Source organism: Cornus florida, unplaced genomic scaffold (genome assembly GCF_030987335.1).
Source record: "Cornus florida cultivar Cherokee Brave unplaced genomic scaffold, ASM3098733v1 CherokeeBrave_3.0.0_Hap2_Chr01, whole genome shotgun sequence".
Taxonomy (NCBI): domain Eukaryota; kingdom Viridiplantae; phylum Streptophyta; class Magnoliopsida; order Cornales; family Cornaceae; genus Cornus; species Cornus florida.
This window is the reverse complement of record NW_026775571.1, coordinates 105,274,916-105,302,655: the sequence shown is the minus strand read 5'-3', so window position 1 is coordinate 105,302,655 and position 27,740 is coordinate 105,274,916. Positions and strand designations below refer to the sequence as shown.

The window sequence follows — 27,740 nt, the reverse complement described above, 5'->3', positions numbered from 1 at the left end:
TTTATACAAATTTTGAATTTTATCAAACAAATTTGAATACTACTGAAAAATAAATGGACATTTTACCTAACTAAAATTAGGTGCTTGGAGCCAGGACAAACTTTATTGATCTCAAAGCAATTTCTAGTTTAATACATGACAAAGGACAATTGATTGACAATATATTACATATTCCCTTGAGTGAAATCATAGTCTTCTCATTTTAATATATATTACAGGGAAACTAAAATGCATATAACACATTGAACCACCATACAACTCCAGAATAACTTTTCTACCATAATTTAGGCAATCTATACCATCTTTCTGCACCACAGCTTTGAAGGATTTGGTGAGCTATAAGAAGTTCTGCAGCAATATTACTGTGTCATTTTCCCATCTCTACCAAAATGGGGAAGAAGAAACAATCGAGTATATTCCGGCCACATTATAACCTGCATTCACAACAAAAAACATATTCCGAAATTACTCGATAATGCATACATGACTGTCATGTAAGAAACAAGCAGTATTACACAAGTCATCTATGTAATATTTCAACAACTTACCTCATTAAAGGTCTACAGGGATCCTCAACCCATCATGTGCAAGCTGAACATGGATTCCTTCTCTACAACCAAAGAAACACAAAGATCTTAAGATCACTTCGTTATAGCAATCTTTAAAATTTCAAGAAAGTGAAAATAAAATGTTAGTTCCGCATCTCCATTTGGTCTTGCAACCATTCAACTACCGTTGGGCAAGTCCCGGGCAGAATATTGGAGGAAACCAGATATACATCAACAATTCAGCAATCAATCTTTAATTAGATGACTCAGATGCAGTAAAGCAGTGTTACTGACTACTGAAACCGTCAATTGGAAGAAACTACCGACTGTTGTACCTTCTAGACCATTCCATAAGATATTCATTGTCTTTGTGGTGATCAAACTCATGGGTCATTCCAATTAACAGTGCTTGCTTTGGGCATAACTTCTTCACAGCTTCAAGAGTCTGAAGACAAATATTCTCTGTAATTTTAGCACAAGCAATACATGCCTGTATAACAATTATATAAATATTAAAATTTCAACTTCTTTGGAAGAAGCAGATCAAACCTGAGGGAGGCAAAAGTGAACATTATGGGACCCTTCCTGTAGAAGTTGGAAGAAAGAAAACAGCAAACTGTATAAGAACAATATACGGAAAGGGAAATATGAGAGAAGATAAGAAAAGACAAAGCAATCAACATAGATATGGTGAAAAACAAGTAAGCTATTAGAAGAAATAATTATTTAAAGCAGAGTGAAGAAATCTAAGGACATTATCTGAAGGAATGTGTGTGTATAATACAACCATGGTGGGGAACCAATTTACCTATCGGAATAGGTGGAAAAACAAAACTGTGATCAACAGTACCACATAAAAGTAAAATCGGAAGGCACTATAAAGAAGAGGTCTCGACCAAATGGATGCGGGTCGTCAAATGAAGTAATTTTGACCTACATGTAAATTAAAAATATATCATGAAGCACAATGGAGAAGTGGGTTTTGAAGGGAACCCAATAAGATGAAATGAGGCTCTTCCAAGTTGGTATTCCCTCTATAAATTAGGGGCCATTTCTTAGTGCAATGGTAAAAGCTCAATTTGACTGTAAAGTCATGAATTACAGTTTTAGAGCAGCCAGTCTTTACAATATAATATGAAAGATTAGGTTTATCTTCAGTCTTCCCCTCCGAGCATTCTGCGTAAGCGAGATATACATTGGATACTGTAAGTTTTCTGTATTATATTTCATCAATCAAAGAAGTGAGTGGCAAAAGGTTTAGATTTTGAAGAAGTATTATCACAAGAGAGAGATGTAATAATAGGAGTTAGAAGGTATTAAAAGTATTTTTTAGAAAGTTAACCTTGCCCAATCTTTATACACTTCATTTTAAGCACTATTTCCAAATTTAGAATCCTTTATTTGACATCAGAGGACTTGAATTTTTTTTTCAATAAACGGGTAAAGCCCATCAATAATTTTGCGAGAGAAGAGAAAAAACTAAAAATATAAAACATACTAAATAATTGTTATTAAATGAAATTAAAATAAGGAACATATAAAAAATAGATAAGCTAACTATTTAATAGTATTGCATCGTAAAATCAAATTAAGATGTATTTTTCTACTGGATTGTATCCTTCAAATGGAATAGGTTTTTGATGATAATGACAGGGCCACAGGGGCAACAGGTTTAGAAATTTGAAAAGGATCGTATTATGAAGTTACAATTAATCAACCTTTGTTCCCATGACTTTAAGCAGCATTCCAAATTGGAATCCTTCTGCTGTATTAGGCGAAGAGCTTACTAATCTTGGTTTTTTAAATTTATCTCATATAAATGGTCTCACCACTTTTAAAAAAGAAAGGAAAAGTTAAAAAGAAAAAAAAAAAAATTGAAAATGAGTACTCAGTCATCCTAGTACCAATACCATACTTATTTAATAACAACAACAATAAAAACATATTTACCAAAACGAACAAATCATACCAACATCAAGACTTACAAGGAAAAAGAAAACAAAGGGTTATATAATATTATTGAGAACATTCTACCCACTAATAGTTTTTTGGGAGAGAAATGACATTATAGATGGTTTTTGGCAGTGTATACAATGTGGTGTAAATGGGTTCCCTCCTGGTATCGATGGGTTGATGTTTATGCATAAGATAAGAAGTATCAGTTCTAGAAGAAATTCTGCATCACAATGGAAGGTTGACATATGGTAGAAATTTTTGTTACAGCTGAATTATCCAAAATAAATGTTTGGCCACAAAATGACTTCTTAACAACCAGAATTCCATAGGAGCAAATTTTCTGTCTAGATATGCAAAAGATCTTTCTAGAAATCTTCTGTGAGGTCCTCTTCAATAATCTTCTAATTAACTCTTAATAAATATAGAAAAACACAGTGTACTCTTAACCATTAAATGATGGTTAGGCCAACGAAACAAGGGCGAATCCAGGAATTGTCAATAGGGGGGCTAGTATTGAACATAAATTTAATAACACAATTTCATAAGCAAATTTTTTTTGAATGGGTTAAAAGGGGGGGCTAATACTACCATTAAAATATTTTTTAAAACAAAATTGGGCTGAACATACTATACTAAAAAAATTTTTTTTTTTTTTTGGGGGGGGCGCTCAAGCCCACCCAAGCCCCCCTCTGTGTCCGCCACTGCAAAGAAACATCCTTAACAAGTTTAATGAATAATTGAGATTTATGAGCATCTGGCAGATTTAAATTTCAGTTGAAACTGCTTTCTGCATAAATCATAAAAGTATGAGAGGGGAAAGACATAAACATAAAAAGGAACCTGTTGGGGGAAAGGTAAATCCCTTCCACTGTATACCAATTTGACAATAAAATATACAGGCTTTGAAAAGAAAGAAAAAAATGAAAGGAAAAAAAAAAAATTCTATTCATTGCTGGCATGCTCTCCAAAATGCAACACCACAATATATTAGTATTGATGGGTCAGCACAATTGTTCTCCCTTACACCACTAACCCTGACACTCTCCAGGAATAATGCATAAAGTAATAACAAGCAAGGAATTATCTCTAGGAGGTGATTACTAACTCTGACACTCTCCAGGAATCATGTATAAAGTAATAACAAGCAAGGAATTATCTAGGAGGTGATTAATAGGTACCCAAAATAACACTTGACTTAGGGCTCAATCAACTGACCTTTTTCAGTGAGTCCAAGATAAGGAGATCCAACTGTTTACCTTCACTTTTTGAAATATCTGCAGAACCAACAACTTCCTTAGCCCAGCAACTTAAAATTCAAACTTACATTCATGATGATAATAAATTAAATAGTCAACCCTAACCCCCTCCCTCTCTTTCTTTCTCTTCCTTTTTCTGTGTCTGAGAGATAGGATTTGGGAGAGGAGGAGGGGGGGTTAAATAAGACATCCTGGGTTGTTTCTTTGGCATCTTTTCAATTTTTTATCTCAGATGGAACCATGAAAAATACATAGAAACAGTGAGTAGCAAGAATTTCTGTTAACATGGCCATTGTATGAAGATAGGCATATAAATGTAGCTCTACCCCTTCATAAAAAGTCTGCCAGCGTATAGCCTAACACGGATGTCTCTACCATCACCATTTATTCATAAAAAACCTGAAAATTTTGACAGCTATAGTTTATAGATTACAATTCAAGATCAAGATTCGGTCACTGATTTTTGGTTTGCCTATAGCAATTTCCAATGCCAAAAATCAGGTCAGAAAATTCAAATCCATCAAAATTTTGGATTTTCCAATGATATTTATTCCACATATGCATGTAAATCAGATAACCAGATCATCCTATGATGTCAACTTTTGAATGTTAAGAGTTGGAATTACCAAATGAACCCATTTCCGAGCTTTTTGCAGCAAGCAGAAGAATAAAATGACAATTAAAAAAATAACAAATATGACCCAAAAATAGAGAATATAGTAAAACTCACAATGCTCAGTGGTTGGAAGGAAGCGTGAAACATCAGATATATAAGCAACTCTACATTTTTCACCAAAAAGAAATCCCAAAGAAATATAATCTTCACCATGCATCACCTACGTAAATGGGGGAAAAAAGAGCAGTAAGAAACAAGGGAATATAAAATGAGTATAGAATTGAAATTGTAATCGGAGGCGATGTGGGGCAACTAACAGGCAAAGGAATAAGTTCTAGTCCTGATGCAACAAACGGCTTCTCACAATCATTCTCGATTATTGTCCAGTCAAGTTGGGCTACTCGTCTCACTTCCTGGCCTGCCTTTAGTTTTTTCTGAACCAAGTAAGGAAACTTCGCTGTGATGCTGTTTCAAAGGTTAAAAACACATAACCATCAAGCAATTAAAGCATATTGATTGATTGATGCACATAAATAGAAGAATGAAATACCCAAAACATAATGCATATCTCAAAACGTTATTTCCAGTTGGTCTGAACTTGGTTTCTTGACTTCTTCCCAAAAATAAACAAACCTCCACTAAAAACTTACTGCAAAAGTTATCATCACTTTTCCCCAAAAGGGAAAAAAAAAATCTAATCGCGAGTGTTTCTAAAATCATGACAAAAACTATGAAACAAGTCATAATTTATTTCTTTTATTCGTTACTAGGTGAAAATTAATTAAGTAGTAACCTTAGTAAGTAAAAGCACACATGAGATACCTACTACATTTCATCATATCACGTACCAATGCATATATGTATGCTTAACTCATTTATGCTTGCTCATGATCTTATGTCTTATGTTACCAAAGTTTGTGTGTTAAGCAATAAAAGTAGGGACATTGTATCTACAACCCAACCAAAAACATAATAGATGTTATACACTACATATATCTCTGAATAGATACCTTTAGCGCTTCTATTTTCAACTCAAGTCTCAACCCTAGAATGATGTTAGCCAATATCAGCACTGATGGCATACACAAGGATATAGTGGCCATCATTATTGCATATATACACAGTTATATCTTGGTAATGCCATATTGAGGGTTGGAAATGGTTAATTAGTTCAGTGAAGAATTTGTTAGAACATTCAATCAAAATAAAAGAAATAAAAAAAGGTACCTGTCCATTGAATACTGAGTGAGGTAAATGGGTGTGGAATCAATGTCATTTGTAGGACTAAATGGCTGCACAGAACGTACATCATCCAGACCAAGAACGGCATCAGCATGTTCATGAGTCAAAACAATCTGCAATTGGTACAAGGATTAGTTCCTCATACTATGGGTTTCAATTAAAATGAACATGTAAATGTTATTTAAGAACAGTTATGTACAATTCAAATTGAAAAAATGAGTCAAATACGAAATAATTCATAAAATTATATCAATCAATGAAAGGGAACAACCCATATAATTATTCTTCATATTTCCCTGATGTTGATGTTTCATGACAGAAAAGTCACAGTCCAACTGCCAACAGTAAAAGGGGGCCTGATTTGGCTCTACCAAGATATGTGAAAAGTCATAAAAATTAATGCTCACATCAAATTTTTTGCTACTAATTCTCTTTCCACCAAAGAAAAATTCTAGAACTAGAAAAGTAAAAAAAGCACTAAATCGTGCTACTTATTGATAAGCTACATCAGGGAGTAGAAATTGGAAAGTTGAAAAACCGTTTGCATCATAAATCAACATATAGGAGATGATTTGCAGGTTTGCAACAGTTATGAACAATGAAAACATTTGAATTCATTTTATAAGAACTCCAGTTAGACAATGAAGTTTCTTTACTCTCTATTCTAGTTTTATATGCTTCTAAAACATTTCTATAATGCATATTTTTGGTATTTTGACAGTTATTGGGCTCCAAGCAAACATAATTTCAAATTAAATTTAACTGCAATATGTAACCCTTTAGTTGATATCAATGTTTGCACTGTTTCTTCTTGTCATAATTTCTTCTCCAACTATCTACATGAGGAAAAAATACAGCAATAAACTCTGCCTCTCAAATAAATTTTGATATTTCTCACAGCCCACTAAAAACTTTTATTCACACAGCAGTAGTTTTGAGCTTTGACTGGTTATATTTTGCCAACCCGCTCCCCCTTGATAGAGCAAGCCCTGAGATGCGGTTGATGTGCCAAATAATGGTTTGCTATAAATTTTCAAGTGATGAACTTTTACTATTTTATGAAAAATGTTACTAAATATTACTTATCAAAAAAAAAAAAATGTTACTAAATATGATTCATCACAAATATAAATATCAAGAAAGATTTGCATGTTCCTTGGTAAGATCCTACAATGAATGTTGAACTAAAAAATGTATCTTCCCAACAATCAAAATTAAAATTGTAAGGGATTACGCTTTTGAAATAGTGGAGGCCTGAATCATAGAAACCATACATCAGGTAACATGAAAATTATCGAGAAAACTCTTAAAAGCAAACAAAACAAATATATATATATATATATATCTCTCTTAGATACTGCTGTGTTTGAAAGGTCTCCTGGACATATTCATCAATGTCGAAAAGATAAAATATAGCTCACAAGAAAATCCTCAAGTTCAATGACAATCAGCATATTCAAAAGTCACTTGAATTTGAAGTCAAGTTGATTTCAATGTGTCAAGAGTATGAGCCTAAGGTAAGAAGAACCTAAAAGACATTAGCACCGGCTTCCCTATCACATTCAAAGTAATCAAAGAGTAAGAATAGTTGTAACAGCCTACTCCACCACATGGTATGATATTGTCTGCTTTGGGCTTGAGCCCGCATGGTTTTATTCTTGGGTTTTACCCCCAAAAGGCTTTATACCATTTGGAGATAGCACTAGCACATATAAGCCCTTCACCTTCACTTTACCCAGGCAATGTGGGATTGTGCTGTAGCTCGGCCAGTGTCTCACACCCGCCACAATCAACTCCCCCAACCCAAGGGGCCCGACGTCACCATTGGCCACACTTCCGGTTGGGCTTCGGCTCAAGTGTATGGACATTTACACTCCATTTTAGTTAAAATTTCTTTTCTTTTATCACAGACCCAGTTTTGGAATCCGGGGCGTGACAATAGCCCTTCTTTCAAATTATGTCTATATCAATTCAAGTTTTTCCATTTGATGATGCTAGATCAGCTAGGCATGGACTTTTTCTAGTTGGAGAAAATGTGGAGTGAATACGACAGCTAGGGTACTGTGACAGGAGCCTCCATTGTGCGTATGGTGGAGTATCTGGGGAAAAAATACGCTTTCTTTCCATGGGGTGGCATTGTTTATCTGTAGTCAGAAGCACAGGAAATCGAGCTTCCTATATTTTTCTATTAACAGTGTCTTTGAGTGAGTTGAGGGTTCTGTATATATTGTTTTACATGAGTGTGTTCCTTTGACTCTTTTCTAACGACAATCTTACTCACAAACATATCAAGTCAAGTTTCATCATCGAAATCATTTTGAAGTATGTCATTTCCAAAATCAAATAATATTTCATTATGGTGAAGAATGTACGATAAGGCTGAATGCATGATGCCTTACCCATTCTTTTACTATTATAGAAATTTATTTATGCTTTATCTACCTATCTGAGGGCCACTTTTCAGGCTGCCAAGTATGAAAACAGATGCTCGAGCCACAGATGCGCACACTTCATGCAAAAGGAAATAAAAAAAGTTAAAAGAGTGTTTATAGCCTAGATCTCCTACCCGTTCTGCATTTAGGTGAGTTCGGTAGGGGCTTCCGGGCAGGAACCCAAGAAAACCCCTTGTACTACGGGTAGATCTTGAATCCACGGGAGAAGGCATAGAGCTCAATAGAGCTGTTTGCATGTATTGTTTTAACCCATAATCTATTGTCCCACTGATATAATGGAGAATACACTTCACAAGTTGAAAATGTGCCAGTGTGGGTGAATGCATAAACTATACATAGTTAGACAAACAATCTGTATGATCTACTTATCTCACCCAAAAATCTCTAGAGCATTGTTGTTAATCACTATCTACTCTAACAAGACCTCTCACATGTAGCCAAACTCTCCATCACAAGTGCGCCAACCATATATATCAATCATAATTTTTAGAATAGTGGTGCGATTTGAACTTAGAACCTTGTCTCCTCTGAACTACACCAAAAGTTTAAGCTTCTGGAAGAACTGGTGGTTAAACGCTCTTGGAGTAGGTGATAATTCACACATCACCTTTTTGTTCTTACTAGTAAGGTGGGGAAAAGCATATAGGAAGATGAAAATAACCACCTGGATCACCGCTACACAAGATCAAGATATCTTGTATGATTGCATCATCTCACTAATTTCCCTTTTGATGGAAGATGTCTACATTTTCCTTTTTCTCCTTCAGTCCCATGAGGATAAACTCTAAAGCGAAATGAAAAATGTATACTTCCCATAAGGTAGTGCATGGCTTGCCTTCAATTCTTCTCATTTTTCCAATTCATTCTATTTATCATTTTTTCCCCTCAATTTTCTAACTGTTTTCCTACTCTAACAAGAAAACTCTGTATACTTCCCTCATCAATGTTTTCGACTAACCAAGATTTAGAACAAGATTTTTCTAATCCAATAGTGGAGAAGGCATATTTGGAAGGAGAAGTAAAAAAGTCAAGATAATGTCAGCTAAAATGAAGCAGATACTATTGGAAAATGTTTATTAACCGTTTGAGTTGAAAGTAGGCTCCTTGTGTTTGGACATAAAATATTTTTTTTGAAAAATATTCTCCTTTTTCAGGTAAAATATTCTTTTATTTTTGCTTTTTGGGTGTTTGACAAAAGTTACGTCGAGATTGAAGTCAAGTGTAAAATAACTTGTCCAAAATTGTTGGATAAGTTATTTTTATTAAATTTTAATATTTTTTTCTTCCTAAATATTTTAGGACAACCGAACACCAAAAAAAATAAAAAACTATTTGTGAAAAATATTTTACATGAGCCGTAATGTCATTATAATTTCACAAGTATGACAGAAACAGAAAAATTGTTCTACGAGTGTTAAATATGAGGACAAAAAGTGCATAAAGAACTAAACTCACTGAATCGACCCGCGGAATCTTATGGAAAGTGAACCACCGAAGTACTTGCTCCCTGAACGTCTTTCCAGCATCAATCAATATATATCTGTGTTCATCTTCTCTCCCGCAATAATCAATTAGAAGAGACGTGTTGCACCTGAACGGAACAACAAGAAGAATAATAAAACTTGGTTAATATCCAGCACGGTTATTGCCAAAGTAGTTTTTGTTGCTTCCAAACACTTTCAAGTTACTATACCAAAATTGTCGAATCATATAAAAAATAATAAATAAAAGAAAAATCGCAATAAATATGCATAAACCCAAACTACGAGCTAAAAAATTAATAAGAAATCAGCACTCCAGATGGTTCATCGCATCTGTAGTTTTTTACTTCGATCAACACTTGTGTTCATTTAAAAATAATTTAAAAATTTGTCTAAGGAACCCTAATTTCAGTCAAATTGCATCAGATGGAAATTGAATCAAAGCATGAAATGAAGACACTAAATGAGATCAAATGACCTGTAATTACGATTCCGCTCCGGCGGCACCGACAATGACTGAAAGCAAAGTTGGCAGGGAGGATCGGATGGTCGGATCAGGCACATGGGTCTCGGGACGTAGCCTGAACAACCAGTGCCGAGAAAGATCAGAGCCGATCGAGGCTCGGCGTTGCCGTTCTCTATGACTTCACCAGCGCCGTCCATTTTCCGGTGGCCTCTAAGAAAAACAGACTTTCAGATAGCTTTGTTGCATAATTTATTACTCCGTAATTTTTACCTTGACTTCTCTCCTAAGCCTGTTTACCTTTGTCTAATGGGATAAAGATCAATGTTGAGTTACCAACGTTGTGTATAATTTTTTTTTATTTTTTATTTATTTATTTTTTGTATAAATTTGATGTTAAATTTTGAATTATTTAATTTTAGTTTTAACGGTTATTTTGTACTCCCAATAACAATTAATTATGTGTCATGCCGGACAGGCATAACTTTTAGAAACTTATTTAATATGGTTAATTTTTTAATGGAATGAGAAAGAGGGATGAGAAATGAAATATGTTAATTTAGTAGGGTAAGTGTAAAAACATAACCTTTTTGCACATTGGTGATGTAATAAAAAATCTTAATAGACTGCTGGAGATATATATTTTACACAAAATAATATTTTAACATATAGATGGAAATGCTCTTGCTGTCCGTGTTTGTTTATTTCTTTAAATAGCCTATTTTGTTTCTGAAATATTAATCAATTCTAACACATTTGAATTAGATTAGATTCATATATACAGATTTAGGTGCACAACTTTATCAAGATATATGCGTATATGAATATAGGAGTTGGTGGGGTAGGAGGTTGAGAAGGGAGGAGTGATAGCATGGTCAGAGGATGGAAGTCTAGGAGTTGGAGATGACCATAATAAGAGGGTGGGGGAAAGGTGGAGAAAATAGAGTGATAGGAGAGATATGAAAGGAGAAAGACGAAAAAGTTAAAAAAATATAATAATGGAATTTTTTTTTTTTTTTTTTTTGTTGAAGATTATATAATAAGGGTGAGATGTTGTGCCTCAAAGGAGGGGATCCAAGTCCCTGTTGCTAACCTAACGGGCTTAAATATGATGTATTAAAGTGAGTGACATCTGATGGTACCATTTAATTTAATCAGATTATACGACCTAAGAAATAGATTCCTTTCATTGATTTTTCTGTTCAGGCGTGGATGGAAAATTTTGAATTCTATAAAATGCTCCCACAATGCAATATTATCTTGAAATAATGATGATGGAAGATGATGAAATTCTTTTGCTTCTCAAAAATAAATGGGCATTTTACCTTAACGAAAAAGAAACAAAGATGAAACGATTAACTAAGTCCTCTCGAGGACTTGCTTAAGAATAAGAAAGAGGAACCTCATGTAAATACCATCGAATAAGATTTTATTCTTAGCATGATATTAGGGAATCTCATTGCTATTACTCAAACAAGCATTAAACGTATGCTTGCATATTCGTCCATAGGTCAAATCGGATATGTAATTATTGGAATAATTGTTGGAGACTCAAATGATGAATATGCAAGCATGATAACTTATATGCTGTTCTATATCTCCATAAATCTAGGAACTTTTGCTTGTATTGTATTATTTGGTCTACGTACTGGAACTGAAAACATTCGAGATTATGCAGAATTATATACAAAAGATCCTTTTTTGGCTCTTCATGAAACTTTGACCAATGTATCTTGCAGTCCGTATTGTTTGTTGACCATAATTCATGAATCCAGTTACCACAGGGAATATATCGCCAATATCTATAAAAAAATTTATGCCTGTTTCTTTCTCTTGTTTGAGAGCCATCATTAACCATTGGTCGTTAAGGCGTATTCTCAAAATACCTATATCTACAGCTGTGGCAATAGGGGCGTGATTTGGTAATACGCCAATTTGTATACCAATTGAAGGGATGTGGCGCAGCTTGGTAGCGCGTTTGTTTTGGGTACAAAATGTCATGGGTTCAAATCCTTCTTTTTTTTATCCAAGTTGTTTTTCTTTTTGTCTAACTCACTTCCTTTTTTCTTTGTGAGTTTCGGGAATATCCCCACAGAAACGCGTATGGGTTCGGGGAAAGGATCCCCTGAATTTTGGGTAGCTATTGTTAAACCGGGTCGAATGAAAAAAGATTCATAAGTAGTTGTTAATTGAATTGAAGTTACCAAATTTTGAGGAGTTGGTATCAATTTATGCCTAATTGCTCCACATATAGTTCCTTGAACCACATTTTCTAAACGAACCAGAGCCATTTGTAGAAAGTACTTCATTTCTTGGGGTCAAAATAGGATATGTGGTATAAAAATGGAGGATCTATTCTCTTTTTTTATAAAAAATGATTTGGAGATTGTGTAATGCTTACTCTGATTTGATTCATTCTGAATTGAAGAGTTCTGAATGAAAGGGCACGCTTTGACCGTTAAGAGTAGGTAACCCGTTCCTATCTTTGTTTCTATTGCATTCTATCACATCGTATCACCTTGGTTGCATTGAGCCAGGACCAAAAGAAAAAAAACAAAAAGGTGCATTACGATGCAACCTAGGCCATAGAACAAGGCATTTCCTCCTAGTATATTGATCTCATTGTAATCCATTTCAAACCACTTTCTAGTTCAATGCAAGACAAAGGACAATTGTTTGACAATATATTACATATTCCCTCGAGCGAAATCATAGTCTTCTCATTTTAATATAAAATTAGAGGGAAACTAAAAGGTGTGTAACACATTGAACCAGCAGACTACTCCAAGCTAAATTTTCTACCATGTTGTACACATTGTACACCATCTTTCTGCCCTATAGCTTTGCATTTGTTTCAATTTCAAAAATCGGATTTGCTGAAGCTATAAGAAGTTACACATCAACATTACTGTGTCATTTTCCCTCCTCCTACCAAAATGGGGAAGAAGAAGAAGAAGTAGAAACAATCAAGTAAATTCTGGCCGCATTCATGGCTCATGTATAAACCTGCAACCGCAACATAGGAAAAAGATATTCCAGAATTACTCAATAGCGCATATCTGACTGTCATGTAAGAAACAAGCTGCGTTGCACAAGTCATGTATGTAATATTTCAACGACTTACCACATTAAAGGTCTATGGGGATCCTCAACCCATCATGTGCAAGCTGAACGGGGATTCCTTCTCTACAAACAAAGAGTGACAAGGCTATTAAGATCACTTCTTTATAGCAAACTAAAAATAAATAAATTCATGAAAGTGCAAATAAATGTCAGTTCCACATCTACATTTGGTCTTCCAACCATTCAATTACCATTGGGTAAGTTTTGAGGAAAGCAGAAGTACATCAATAATTCATCAGTAGAGCAGTGTTACTGACTATTAAGACCATCAATTGGAAGAAACTACTAGCTGTTTTACCTTCTAGACCATTCCATAAGAAATTCATTGTCCCTGTGGTGATCAAACTCATGGGTCATTCCAATTAACAAAGCTCGCTTTGGGCATAACTTCTTCACAGCTTCAAGAGTCTGAAGACATATATTCTCTGTAATTTTAGCAAAAGCAACATGTGCCTGTACAACAATTATATAAATATTAAAATTTCAACTTCTTTCGAAGAAGTAGATCAAACCTGAGGGAAGCAAAAGTGAGTATTATGGGACCCATTCTGCAGAAGTTGGAAGAAAGAAACAGGAAACTGTATAAGAACTCTATAACAAGAGGGAAAGATAAGAAAGACAAAGCAGTCAACATAGGAATGGTTAAAAACAAGTAGCTATTAGAAGAAATAATTATTTAAAGCACAGAGAAGAAATCTAAGGACATTCTCTGAAAGAATGTGTGTATAATACAACCATGATGGGGAACCAATTTGCCTGCAACTAAAATCGGAAGGCACTATAAAAAAGAGGTCTGGAGTCTGTGGCAAATGGATGTGGGTCGAGGTAGTCAAATTAAGTAATTTTGACCCATTAGTAAATTAAAAATATGACATGAAGCACAATGGAGAAGTGGGTTTTGTAGGGAACCCAATAAGATGAAATGAGGCTCTTCCAAGTTGGTATTCCCTCTATAAATTAGGGGTCTTTGCTTAGTGCAATAGTAAAAGCTTGATTTGACTGTAAAGTCACGAATTAGAGTTTTAGAGGAGCCAGTCTTTGCAATATAATACCAAATATAAGGCTTATCTTCAGCCTTTCCCTCAAAGCATTCTGCGCAAGTGTAACATATATTGGGTTCTGTACTTTTTCTTTATTATATTTCACCAATTAAGAAGTTGGTTGGTGAAAATGTTTGGGGCACAAGGTTTAGAATTTTGAAGAAGTATAATCACAAGAGAGAGATGTAAAAATAGGAGTTAGAAGGTCTTAAAAGTATTCTTTAGAAAGTTGACCTTGCCCAATCTTTATTACACTTGATTTTAAGCACTATTTCCAATTTAAAATCCTTCATTTGAGATCGGAGAGACCTTGATTTTTTTATTTTTTTTTCTATAATGGGTAAAGCCCATCAATAATTTTGATGAAAGAAAAGAAAAAAAGAAAAAAATAAAATATACTAAATAATTGTTATTAAATGAAATTGAAGTAAGGAACCCTAGATATAAACAATAGATAAGCTAACTATTCAATAGTATTGCCAAATCCTAAAATCAAATTTAGATGTATTTCTACTGGATTGTATCCTCCAAATGGAGTAGGCTTTTTATGATAATGACGGGGAACAAGGATAAGAAATTTGATAAGAATCGTATTATGAAGTTACAATTAATCAACCTTTGTTCACATGATTTTAAGCAATATTCCAAATTGGAATACTTCCACTGTATTGGGCAAAGATCTTAATAAAGCTTGTTTTTTTTTTTTTAATTTATCTTATATAAATGGTTTAAGCACCTTTAGAAAATAAAGAACAAGTTAAAAAGACAAAAGAAAAAAAAAATGAAAATGAGTACTCAGTCATCCTAGTACCAATACCATGCTTATTTAATAACAACAACAAAAACATATTTACCAAAACAACAATATCATACCAACGTCATGACTCAGAAGGGAAAAAAAAAAAGAAGGCTTGTAAAAAATTATTGAGAAAATTCTACCCACTTATGGTTTTTTGGGAGAGAAATGGCATAATAATTTTTGTATAGGTTGGTTTTTGGCAGTGTATACAATGTGGTGTAAATGAGTTCCCTCCTGGTAGGGTAGAGTAGATGTTTTTGTATAAGAAAAAAAGTCTCAGTTCTAGAAGAATCTCTGCACCACAATGGATGGTTGACACATGGTGGAGAACTTTATTACAGCCGAATTACTCAAAAATAAATGTTTGGCCACAAAAGGACTTCTTAACAACCAGATTCCATAGGAGCAAACTATTGTCCATCTAGATCTACAAAAGATCTTTCTTGAAATCTTCTGTGAGGTGCTCTTCAATAATCTTCTTTTAAATTTTAATAAATATAGAAAAACACTGTGCACTATTAACCATTAAATGATGGTTAAGCCAAAGAAAGATCATTAACAAGTTTTACGAATAATTAAGATTTATGAGCATCTGGCAGAGTTAAATTTCAGTTGAAACTGTTTTCTGCATAAATCATAATTGATCAATTAAATTATACAGATTACTTAGAACAATATCATCCACGATGCATTACCCAAAATTTATTATATATGCATGTAACTAGAACATCAAGAATTGGTGGGGAGGGATAATGCTTCCAATTTTACATTTTACTAGTGGCAACACATAGTAAAAGAAGAACGAAAAGCAAATCAATATTGAAATGTAACACCGTAGTTGGATATAAACTACCAAACAAACTTCTTCAGGACAAGTTTAATTATCAAGGGATATGTATTCCTTTTTAAAAAAAACAAAATAAAAGTATTGAGGGGAAAGAAATAAAACATAAAAGGGAACATGTTGGGGGAAAGGTAAAGCCCTTCCACTGCATACCCCATGACTCTAAAACAACTTGACAATAAAATAAATAGGTTTCGGGAAAAAATAAGAAGAAAAAAACTCTTTTCATTGTTGGCATGTTCTCCAAAATACAACAACTGAATACACTAGTATTGATGGGTCGGCATAATTGTTCTCCCATGCACCACTAACCCTGGCACTCTCCAGGAATGATGCATAAAGTAATAAAAAACAAGGAATTATCTCTAGGAGGTGATTACTAACCCAGACACTCTCCAGGAATCATGCATAAATTAATAACAAACAAGGAATATCTCTAGGAGGTGATTAATAGGTGCACGAAATAACACTTAACTTGGGGCTCGATCAACTGACCTTATAAAGTGTGTCCAAGATAAGGAGATCCAACTGTTTACCACCACTTTTTGAAATATCTGCAGAACTAACAACTTCGTTAGCACGACGATTTAAAATTCAAACTTACACACATGAAAAAAAATTGAAAATCAACCCCCCCCCTGTTTTCTTTTCTTTTGGGTGTGTGTAAAAACAGCTATAGTTTATAGATTAAAATTCCAGATGGCTAGAACTAGGACATTAACAAGCTTGCGGTTTTGAGAGTAGTATCCATGCCCCCATCAGTTCCCAAGCCCAAGATCAAGATTCCTTAAGTTTGATCTTCAAAAATAGCAAGTCAATTGAACTTCAATGATCGCTCAAGAGTTTTTTTCCGGGAAGTTTAAGCAATAGAATAAATGAATAGGGGAAATGTACATACAGGCCTGAAGGAGGCTCAAAAGGTTAGCTTAAGTAAGCATCACCTGAAAGCAAAATACAAGAAAAGGCAAGGAAGCCAACAAACCCAATTCTCACGAGTTACATAGCACACATAACCTTTCATCAAAGTCTGGGTCACTGATTTTTTGTTGCCTAAACCAATTTCCAGTGCCAAAAACAAGGACGAAAAATTCATATCCATCAAAATTTTGGATTTTCCATTAATATTTATTCCACATATGCATGTAAATCAGATAACCAGATCATCCTACGATGTCAAATTTGAATGCTCGAGTTGGAATTACCAAAGAAACCCGTTCCCAAGCTTTTTGCAGCAAGCATTTGACTTGCAACAAGCATAAGAAGAGCATGACAAATTAAAAAATAACAAATATGACCGAAAAATAGAAGAATATAGCAAAACTCACAATGCTCAGTGGTTGGAAGGAAGCGTGAAACATCAGATATATAAGCTACCCTACATTTTTCACCAAAAAGAAATCCCGAAGAAATATAATCTTCACCGTGCATCACCTACGTAAACGGGGAAAAAATAGCAGTAAGAAACAACAGAATATAAAATGAGTATGGAATTGAAATTGTAATTGGAGACGATGTGGGGCAACTAACAGGCAAAGGAATAAGTTCTAGTCCTGATGCAACAAATGGCTTCTCACAATCATTCTCGATTATTGTCCAGTCAAGCTGGGCTACTCGTCTCACTTCCTGGCCTGCCTTTAGTTTTTTCTGAACCAAGTAAGGAAACTTCACACCGATGCTGTTTCAAAGGTTCAAAACACACAACCATCAAGCAAAAAAGGCATATAGATTAATTGATGGTACATAAGTAGAAGCATGAAATACCAAAACATAATCCATATCTCAGACGTTATTTCCACTTGGTTTCTTGACTTCCCAAAAATAAACAAACCTCCACTAAAAACATACCGCAAAAACTATCAACACTTTTTCCCAAAAGAAAAAGAAAAAAAAAATCTAATCGGGATTGTTTCTCAAATCATGAAAAAAAACTATGAAATAAGTCATAATTTAATTCTTTTATTTGTTATTAAGTTATAATTAATTAAGTAGTAACCTTAGTAAGTAAAAACACACGAGATACCTGTTATAAGTCATAATTTATTTCTTTTATTTCATCATATCATGTACCAATGCATATGTATATGCTCAACTCATTTTATGCTTGCTCATGATCTTATGTCAAAGTTTATCATAGTTTGTGTTTGTTAAGCAATGAAAGTAGGGGCATTGTACCTACAACCCAAACAAAAACATAATAAATGTTACGTACTACACATATATCATATATCTGAATAGATACCTTTAATGCTTCTATTTTCAACTCAAGTCTCGACCCTAGAATGATGTTAGCAAATATTATCACTGATGGCATACACTAGGATATACAATTATATCTTGGTAATGCCATGTTGAAGGTTGGAAATGGTCAATTAGTTCAGTGAAGAATTTGTTAGAACATTCAATCAAAATGAAAGAAAAAAAGAAAAGAAAAGGTACCTGTCCATAGCATCCTGAGTGAGGTAAATGGGCGTGGGGTCAATGTCATTTGTAGGACTAAATGGCTGCACAGCACGTACATCATCCAGACCAAGAACTGCATCAGCATGTTCATGAGTCAAAACAATCTGCAGTTGGTACAAATAATTAGTTCCACATAGTATGGGTTTCAACTACAACGAACATTATCAATGTTATTCAAGAACAGTTATGGGCAATTCAAATTGTAAAAATTAGTCAAATATGAAATTATTCTTCAAATTATATCAATCAATGGAAGGGAACAATCCATATAATTATTCTTCATATTTCGCACATGATGATGTTTCATGACAGAAAGAGTTGCAGTCCAACTGCCAACTGACAGAAAGGGGGCTGGATTTGGCTCCACTAAGATCTGTGAAACTTCATAAAAAATTAATGCTTACATCAATTTTTTTGCTACTAGTTCTCCTTCCACCAAAGAAAAAAAAATCTAGAACCAGAAAAAAAAAAAAAAAAGCACTAAATTGTGCTACTTAGTGCAGATATTGTAATTAGGGAAATATCTAGGACCAGAAGGAATATTTGGAAGGAGAAGTAAAAGGACAAGATCATGTCAGCTAAAATGATGCAGATATTATAGAAAATGCTTATTAACAGTTCCAGATGAAGGTAATCAGTAATGCCATTTAATCTACTAGTTATATATGTGGACACAAAAAGTGCATAAAGAACTAAACTCACTGAATCAACCCGCGGAATCTTATGGAAAGTGAACCACCGAAGTACTTGCTCCCTGAACGTCTTTCCAACATCAATCAATATATATCTGTGTTCATCATCTCTCCCACAATAATCAATCAGAAGAGACGTGTTGCACCTATAAACCATAAACCACAAATCTTTCACCCACCATTATATAACGATATGAACTTAATGAAACAACAAAATTGTCAGATCAACACTTATGATTTTATCAATAAACATTGTATAAAAAACCCTAATTTCAGTCAAATTGAATCAGAAAAAAAAAAAACCAAAACAGAACAAAACTAGAGAACAAAAGAAACCCTACATTCCCAGATCTGTGGCTCAAATTGATCCAAAATGTGACAGAATCAGATAAGAATTGAATCGAAACATGAAATGAAGACACTAAATCAGATCAAATGACCTGTAATTTGGATTCCGCTCCGGCGGCACCGACAATGACTGGAAGCAAAGTTGGCAGGGAGGATCGGATGGTTGGATCAGGCACATCGCATTAGGGACTGCGCTTGAACAACCAGTGCCGAGAAAGATCAGAGCCGATCGAGGCTCGGCGTTGCCGTTCTCTATGACTTCGCCGGCTGGGTCCATTTTCCGGTGGCCTCTCAGAAGAAGAGACTTTCAGAGAGATTTGTAGGGCAATATTATATATTTATTTATATATGTAGATAGAAAGAGAGTGTGCGCGCGCTATGGCGTAGAGAGAACGGGAGGGGGGTTTGGAGGGGAATCTGTAGGCATAGGGCGATATCGCCCGCGTCAAATAAAAACGGTTCTGGCAGTTGGTGGTGTGTGTTGTACGTGCCCAGCACATCTTTGTGTATATCATATAAATATGGCCAACAAAATCAGTTTCCAACACTTGTGATCTATTGGAATCAATCAAAGTAAAATCTGAATAATAAAGTTACCTAATACTTGCTGATGCAGATTTTGCTGGTCTGCGTTTCTGAATAATTAATAGATTCTGTCTCTCAGATAATTAGTGGATTCCAATTTACTCATTATAATCACATTACGAGTAAAGTCGATTTATTAGCTCCTTAGAATACTCTTTTAAGAATTTTATTATTATTATTATTATTTTACAATGGTTGTGTTAAGACCTTTTTCATGTATACATATGCTCACTCTATCTTGCATGCACGGATTATTACAAAGAAAATTATCTAAGAGTGACTAGGGATGTCAATTTTTACCGCTCCGTCGGAGCTCCGTCCCGTCCCGCCCTGTTAGTAAAGGATATGGGAACACTTTTTATACCGTTGGGGCGGGCATAGATATAAATTTTGTACCCGTCGCGGGTCACGGGGCGGGTAAGGGTTCAGTATACATATCCTAGGAGCCCCGCCCCGCCCCGTTAAGCATATAACTATATTTTATATATATATATATATATATATATATATAAACTTGGTATTAAATTTGCTTTTGTTTTGGTTATGGTGGAAGTTGGAGCTTAGAACTTCTTGTGATTTGGTTATATTAAACTTTTATTTTTGTTTATTATGTTCTCTGAATTATGTTATGTGCATGTTATGTTTTTTTATTTTTGTTGGGATACATAATTTCATTTATGTTGTGCCATTCCCAGGCTTTCCACATTCAAATAGCATGAGCTTAAGTTCCAAAAAGTGGGAGAAAAAAATTTGTTAGCGGGGCGGGCATGGGGGCACAATATTTCCTAACAGGGCGGGGCTGAACAGGAAAATCCAACTCGTCGAGGGTCTCGGGGCGGGCATGGACTTGATAAAAAATAAAAGGGGTGGGGTGGGATTTAGGGAAACCCGCTCTAAACCCGCCCCGTTGCCATCCCTAAGAGTGGCTTCAAGACTATCAACAATAGGGGACTCGGTTAATGCCGGGGGAACATGCCAGGTGTCCCTGGGCCCTCCTACCATAATATACATATTAATTTTTTTTTTTTTTTTTTTCATGTATATATATGAAAAAATATACATAATGCTCTCCTAAAATTTGTATTTTATAAAATTATCTCTTAATTTTTTATTTCTTTTCTTTTTTACTCTTTAAATTTGTTTAAAAAAGTTAACTTTTCCTTTTTGAGTCACTCTCAAATTTTTGTCAACTATTTATTGCAATAATTTTTTCTTCTTCACCTCTTGATTTGAAGAAATTATATTTGTTGTTATATATATATATTTATATATTTTAAAACATTGTGCCTCTGAATTTAATTTATGTCTTCACCCTTAAGATTCAAACTTCCAACCTCCACGGAACGTCTTGTCATTATACTATTCCTTTGATGTTAAACTATTCCAAATATATCAACGAAGTTACGCATGTTTACAATTACAAGGAAATTAAGAAAAATTGTACTTGGGTAGGTAACATAATAGATGAACAATAAAAGAAAAAATCACACACCTAGCTAGGAAAAGTATTTTTGTTTCTGAATACTTGGTAACAAACTATGAGAATGAGGATGTTAGTTTGTGTTTAATTTAGTAGCTAAGAAGTCTCTGTCTCTCTATGCTAAACTATCATATCCTCTTCCTTCTTCATTCATTAATAAAACCATGAGAGGTAAAGGTTGCAAACACAATTAGTGCTTAAAAACCACGAGAGAAATGAGTTGAAGAAATATAGAATTGGGCAGCAATGCTAACTTTTTTATTATTATTATTTTTATTTTTTTATAATGAAAGTAGAAGCCAGATGGAAACATAAAATAAAAAAAATAAAAAGAAAAAGAAAAAGTTGGGGTGGGAATGATAGAAAAATAGTCTGGTCATGTTCTTTCATTTTATCCTTTTCTCTACCATCCCCCCATCCCCAGATAAAATGATTTGGAGTCCAACATTCTACGAGTAAAGGGTGCAAGCGTCAATGGTGGAGGCCCACACCCCCTAACAACTACAAAAGGACTCATAATGATCCTTTGGCTTAGTTTGGTTAGATGGAAATAGCAAGAAAGGAAAAGAAATGTGAATTTTTTAAGAGTTTTGTTAGCAATAAAAGGAAAATTTTGTGAGAAAATAACTTTCCATAACTATCCAACTTTCTCACATAAAATTTCAACAAAAAATACGAAATTTTTTGATTTTGTGAGAAAACTATATGAAATTTTAATTATACCCCCATTTTCACCTTCTAAAATAAATTGTGTTTAGCCCATTGGTAAGAATATTATAATAGTTACCTCTCTCTAGACATATCTTACAAAATTTCATTATTTAGATTCTTATATTACTTTTATTTGTTAAAAAATAAAAATATTTATTAAATATAAATTTATTTAGACCTATTATTATATTTAATATCATAATATTTTCTATTAACTTTCATATTATTCAAACAATGAAATGTGATTTTCTCACAAGTTTCTTGAAAAAATTTCAAACTAACTAAATGAATACTAAAAAATGTATTTTCCTTTCTTTTACTTTACTCTTTTTTAAATATTAAAAGAAGAGAAGTTATAAATATTCTAAGTTAGCCCAGGCTAACCAAAATAAACATAACCCAAAATAACAACAGGCCCAGGAAGGACCAAGCAGGCAAAAGATGGAAAAGCTGTTGCTAGCACCACGTTCTTTCACTTTCATTTCCCAACATCAATTTCTATCTAATCAAATGACCCTTTCGGATCTCTCTATTTGTCGGACTATGCCTAGTTTGGTTCTTGGGTTGGGCTGGACCAGATTATTGGACACCAAATTGACAGGCCCAGATAAGTTATACTTGAATATTATGGGTTTTCTGCCAATTTTACTAAGTTGGGCTTGAATGAGTTAAAATCTAGTGAAAGATGATGAATTGCTTTTACACCAAAAAAAATTATTCTTCTCATATTCTGTTCCAGCAATTGGAGACACAACAAAAACTTTTCATATTGGGGAATAATGGCGAGGTTTAATTTCTCCATCAATGTCTTCCACTTGAAGAGGGACCTGTTCCCCCCTATAAGAAAATGATTTGGGTGTGCGTATTTGGAGGTAAGTTCACCTCAAAACCCCCTCAATAATTTGCTATCAACAAACCTGAATCAACGTTTCAATCTTCATGACTATCACATCTTGTTTGCTTTTGCAATGTGGGTCATGGAGTATAAACGTGAAGTGATTCGATTCCTTTTTTTTAATCATTTGGTATAAATATAATATTTCAGTTCGTATATGTATGTATGTATATGTTTATAGTTTATTGAATTCATCCTCTTTTTTGAAGTTAATTTTGATAAATCAATGAAATTTTGTTGGTCAATTGAAGCACTTCACCGTTATTCCTTTGTTGGGTTGGTGCAAATTCAGCTCAGATTGCCATTAAAAATGATTTAGGGTGTTTTAAACAACTTGTGGGCTTAATATGGTCTGCATTTGCAGTATTGGCATGGAGACTAGGGCTAAAACAGAGCATAATTAGGTGGCTTTTAGAGCTTAAGAATTTTATTTTATTTTTCATTAGAAGGAACTCATACACATACTTTATCCTTACGAAAACTTGAACCCTCAACCTTTGACTTTGACCGACGAGAAATTAAGAACCATTATTTGAATGAAATGCGCGTCTTGACATGATTTGGGACATCCATAGGGCAGGGACCGGAATTATTTATCAAGCCCTATAGAACCTATTACCTAGTGTACGACCTACCTACCTAGAGTGCTGAGGGACCATAGAGTTAGCCATCGACGGGAAATTAATTTAGCCCCACCCTCCTCAAACCAACATACAAGCATGCATTGTAATTACATCAATTAAAAGTTGAGTTGGGACTATGATAATAGGGCTGCTTTAATTTTGTGACACTCATTGAAGGACACATGAGAGGCGAGGACAAACGAGAGGCAAAGAAACCAACACAATCTGTAAAGTGAAAAGGAAAAAGAAAAGAGAAAGGTGAAAAAGAATTTTATGAGAAAATGGTGGGGCTTGACTTGCTTTAGCTTTTACATTGAAGGGTACCTTATTGAAAGATACCATATAGAAACTTCTAACATGTCTGTTTCATAGCTCCCCTTTATGCTATTGATTTTCAATATTAGGAACTTATTTACTGTAATAATCAATTTTCTACTCTCTTTTGTATACTAATTACAATGAGTCATATTTCTTGTTTTCTATAAGAATTCCTATGCGGAAAATATATATTTATTCGCAATTTCAGATTTTCACTATATCATGTCATTCTTGGTTTGGTCGATGAGAAAATCTTGAATGTTTGTTCTTCTTTCATGTGCCTTAGATAATTTATCTATTGTGTAATCATGTGCTGAATTCTTTTCACGTGCCTTGGAAAACTAGGGTATTTTTTTTTTTTTTTTTCCAATTCTCTGAAGGTTGGTTTATGAAAAGCCAGTTATAAAAGGACCTGTTTTTCAAAATTCTCTGGATTATTATTTTATTTTATTTTTTTTCTGTTTTTTGAGTTCTGGAGAATTATTTTCAGAAAACTGAACCAATTAGACTGTTATTTTTTATAAGTGAACTCTCAAAGCCCTCTCCTAATTCTATACATGCAATTCTGATTGAGTTGTGGTTATGATTTGTGTGCGTGGCAGTGGTAACATGCTATTCTCTAATAATACAAACTCTAAGTTGATAAATCTGCCCCCATGCTGAGAGGGGAAATACAAAAGGTTAACTAAAAAAAAAAAAAAATCCGAGTACATGTGGCGCAATTGTTGATGTAGGCATATTTAATCCCTTAACTACTTTGTATCTGCAGTATAGTCGTCGTGGCCTCAAGGTTGTTGTTGAGACTTGAGAGACTGTTTTCAAGGACAATAATGTCACTTTAAGATGTTGACAACTTGAATAATAATCGTTTGTGCTTTGAATTGACGTCCTTTTAATTTCTCTGCACTCAATCATGGATGACTATGCTTAGAATCTTTGCAGCAATGTTCCATGATATATGGGATGCCTTTTAGATGTATTAGCAGCGTTCAATATATGTTTATGCAACTCTTTGGCGATTTCTTCTTGTTTTATTGTTGTCTTCCCATGAATGTTTCCATTTATCATATCTGAGGTTACGTATTATGCGTTATTGGAAACGTGTAATGCATGCCTTCTTGATCTCATTCCATGTTAATAAAAAAGTTTAAACCTATGGAGAGAAGTGCGATCGATCTTTTTTATTTGTTTCAATGCTATGGCCATCAAAATTAAGAGTACGTACGTAGTTATTAAAATTATGCATGTCTACAATATGATTGTTCTGTGGAATAGCATGAAGTTGAAGGACACTTACAAATAGCCATTTAAAAAGAGTAACTCCATAAATCCTGCAGCACTCAAATCTAATATATATACCAAATTGCTTTTTTTACACCAAGGTTTTTTTCTTGAATGTATCGAACAACGTATATATATATACATTGCTACATGTCCAATGTATGTGTTTTAAGTGATTTGATTCTGATCTGTCATTTTCGCCTCTTTTGTAATGTCCAACACAATTGAATATATATGTTCATTGCTTCCCTGTGTGCTTATAACTTAAGAGGAAGATTTAACGAAAAAAACAAGTGGAAGATGCAAGTAGTTTACATTAATGTAATGCTAATACTAGTATAAGAACATCAAAATGAAATTATTTCGGTTCCAGCTAGCTTGTCATTGACCTAAGAAAATCTAGGCCGAGTTTAACGCTGCCCAAACCTGAAAGTTTCATTTTTTTTTTCTTTGGCAGTTCAACAATATTAATGTGCGCGCACACACACAACACTGATTCCCCTTTGAGAAAGAGAGGTCATACCATTCAGACCAATGGCTGATGAAGAAGTTAAGTGAACTTATTTGACTGTGGTGTCTGATGTTGAACTTTTGAGGGACTTTAAATTGTTCAATTTGTGCCTTCATCTATATTCTATACTTGCAGTTTTAGAGTCCATTTAATATAATTTTCTCAACTGTGATCATATTTAATCTACTCAACACCATAATTAACATGCTCCCACCTCCCCCACCACATCATACAGTAGTGCTTTTGGTTTCTATTTTGGACCACATGACACACCATGAAGCAGACCAAAGAAAAAGGTTCTGGATAAAAAAATAAGTGTACATCTTCATTGTATCCAAATTCCTTTATTTTACAATAAATAGCGAGAAACGGTATATTTATAATACTTGCATATGCATGTGTATATATATATATATATATATATATATATATGCATTTTAGTGGAGTAAAATGTTGGGTCCTGGATGAAGAAAAAGGCTGGTTGATGATGATCTCTGGTGGGACGATTAATGATGAACTTTGTTTTTCAAGCAAAAAAGATAAGATGGGGAAAAGCAGAGAGGTGAGGCAAAAAGCTTAATGTCTATCAACTAAGACAGCATGCATTGTCTCCTTTTGAGGTATCATACATCTTTCCCTTGCCTGACCCTTTAATCACCTTTTGTATAAACGCCTTTATTAATATTATTTTATTTTTTGGCCAGTTTAAACACCTTTATTCAATACAGCTAATTCACTTTTCTCACTATTTCAATCAAATTTAACCAACAAAAGTCAATTATTCAATTTTAGCTAGTGAGGCTTAATTTGTCTATTTTTCAACTTTTGAAGTGTTTAACAAAAATCAAAATAGGATTCTGTAAGTTGCACCGATAAGATGCTCCATTGTGATTTGGAGGTCACGGGTTTGAACTCGGAAACGACCACTTTAGGTGAAAGTAAGACTATGTACATCTGATTTTCTCCGAGCCCGTAAAAGTTTTGTTGATTGGACTTGCCCTTTTCAAATAGGTTTTGGAGTGGCTAATGATCAAATATAAACACATGCATACTATATTCTAAGAGAACATCAAGAGGAGTCTTTAAAATAGTTGGTTTTATGTCACATAGCTCATCAGATTGGAACTTTATTTATTTATTTATTTGGTCAGGACATCAGGTTGGTACTTGAAAGTTGGTAACAATCAAATATGTATTGGTAGGCTCTTAAATAATGCAGATATAACATTCATCTAAAAACTGGAAACTACTTTGCTCCATTATTTCTTCCAGTTTTATCATTTCAACATCTTTGACACATCTAAAGGAGGTAGTTAAGCAAGTTAGACTTAAAACATACATGGGTGTCACTCGAAACATATTCAAAGATAAATAAATCTTTCTTTAGTATTTTAGGTCCAACTTATCGACTCAAATATTATCTTTCTTTTTTCTCTTGAGAACTCAATTTTTACGAAAGAGTAAGTCTAATAAGCACTTTCATCCTAAGATCGCACTATTAGCCATTAGACCAAGAGTGTGACAGTTCTACTTTTCCATTGGTTTTAACATAAAATATCTTTTTCGGAAAATATTTTCTTTTTCTTTTTTTATTTTTTTTGGCAAAGGTAACTTAAATTTTTGACAATCAAAAACCATAAAATTAAAATTTCTAAAAAATATAAGAGAACCCTTATAATAGCTCTTCCTCTGAAAATCTACAATCCTTCACATTGTTCGAGTGTTCACTCCATAATGGTTAGCTTCAATTAATCTATTTTTTATTCATTTGATATGGTAGATTGACTTTTAATTTGTTGGTCAAAGTCACACTTGTTTATGCAGATAATAAATGTTAGGTTAGAAAATATTTTATTGGTAGTTAGGTTTTGTTAAAAAACAATGTTTATTAATTAAATCTTTATTTTCATGTTCAACTCTTCCATTCTTGAAAAAAAAAAAAAAAACTCTTCCTTGCTTGGGAACTCTTTGCTCTTTCCAATCAATCACTATATTTGATGCAAGTAGCTAAATGG

At 33.9% G+C, this 27,740-nt stretch overlaps 2 protein-coding genes across 3 annotated transcripts; both read right to left on the bottom strand.

Annotated features, from left to right (window-relative positions):
- Positions 1-60: 60 nt before the first annotated feature.
- On the bottom strand, positions 61-10,326 carry LOC132311790 (putative hydrolase C777.06c). The gene is made up of 10 exons (XM_059809897.1): positions 10,031-10,326; positions 9,527-9,662; positions 5,604-5,731; positions 4,694-4,841; positions 4,491-4,596; positions 3,720-3,778; positions 1,098-1,133; positions 884-993; positions 549-610; positions 61-434 (listed from the first exon to the last, which is right to left on the bottom strand). The coding sequence occupies exons 1-9, from the start codon at positions 10,213-10,215 to the stop codon at positions 553-555; spliced, it is 966 nt and encodes a 321-aa protein (XP_059665880.1). The 5' UTR covers positions 10,216-10,326; the 3' UTR covers positions 61-434; positions 549-552.
- A 2,268-nt stretch (positions 10,327-12,594) lies between these two features.
- Positions 12,595-19,822, bottom strand: LOC132311778 (putative hydrolase C777.06c). Of its 2 annotated transcripts, XM_059809887.1 has the most exons (10): positions 19,414-19,820; positions 18,984-19,119; positions 18,258-18,385; positions 17,349-17,496; positions 17,147-17,252; positions 16,317-16,375; positions 13,651-13,686; positions 13,437-13,546; positions 13,140-13,201; positions 12,595-13,021 (listed from the first exon to the last, which is right to left on the bottom strand). In XM_059809887.1, the coding sequence occupies exons 1-9, from the start codon at positions 19,596-19,598 to the stop codon at positions 13,144-13,146; spliced, it is 966 nt and encodes a 321-aa protein (XP_059665870.1). In that variant the 5' UTR covers positions 19,599-19,820; the 3' UTR covers positions 12,595-13,021; positions 13,140-13,143. The 2 variants fall into 2 exon arrangements, with proteins under 2 accessions (XP_059665870.1, XP_059665860.1); XM_059809877.1 differs by lacking the exon at positions 13,651-13,686 and having other exon boundaries at positions 13,437-13,591; positions 19,414-19,822.
- Positions 19,823-27,740: the final 7,918 nt, after the last annotated feature.

Coding starts and splice junctions, on each gene's coding strand:
- LOC132311778 (XM_059809877.1), bottom strand. CDS start 19,598: ATGGACCCAGCCGGCGAAGTCATAGAGAACGGCAACGCCGAGCCTCGA. Junction 16,376..17,146: donor CCTTCCAACCACTGAGCATT/GTGAGTTTTGCT, acceptor TTAGTTCTGCAG/ATATTTCAAAAAGTGGTGGT. Junction 13,202..13,436: donor CTTATGGAATGGTCTAGAAG/GTAAAACAGCTA, acceptor CTTTGTTTGTAG/AGAAGGAATCCCCGTTCAGC.
- LOC132311790 (XM_059809897.1), bottom strand. CDS start 10,215: ATGGACGGCGCTGGTGAAGTCATAGAGAACGGCAACGCCGAGCCTCGA. Junction 9,663..10,030: donor GAGCGGAATCGTAATTACAG/GTCATTTGATCT, acceptor TGTTCCGTTCAG/GTGCAACACGTCTCTTCTAA. Junction 4,597..4,693: donor TAGAACTTATTCCTTTGCCT/GTTAGTTGCCCC, acceptor CCATTTACGTAG/GTGATGCATGGTGAAGATTA.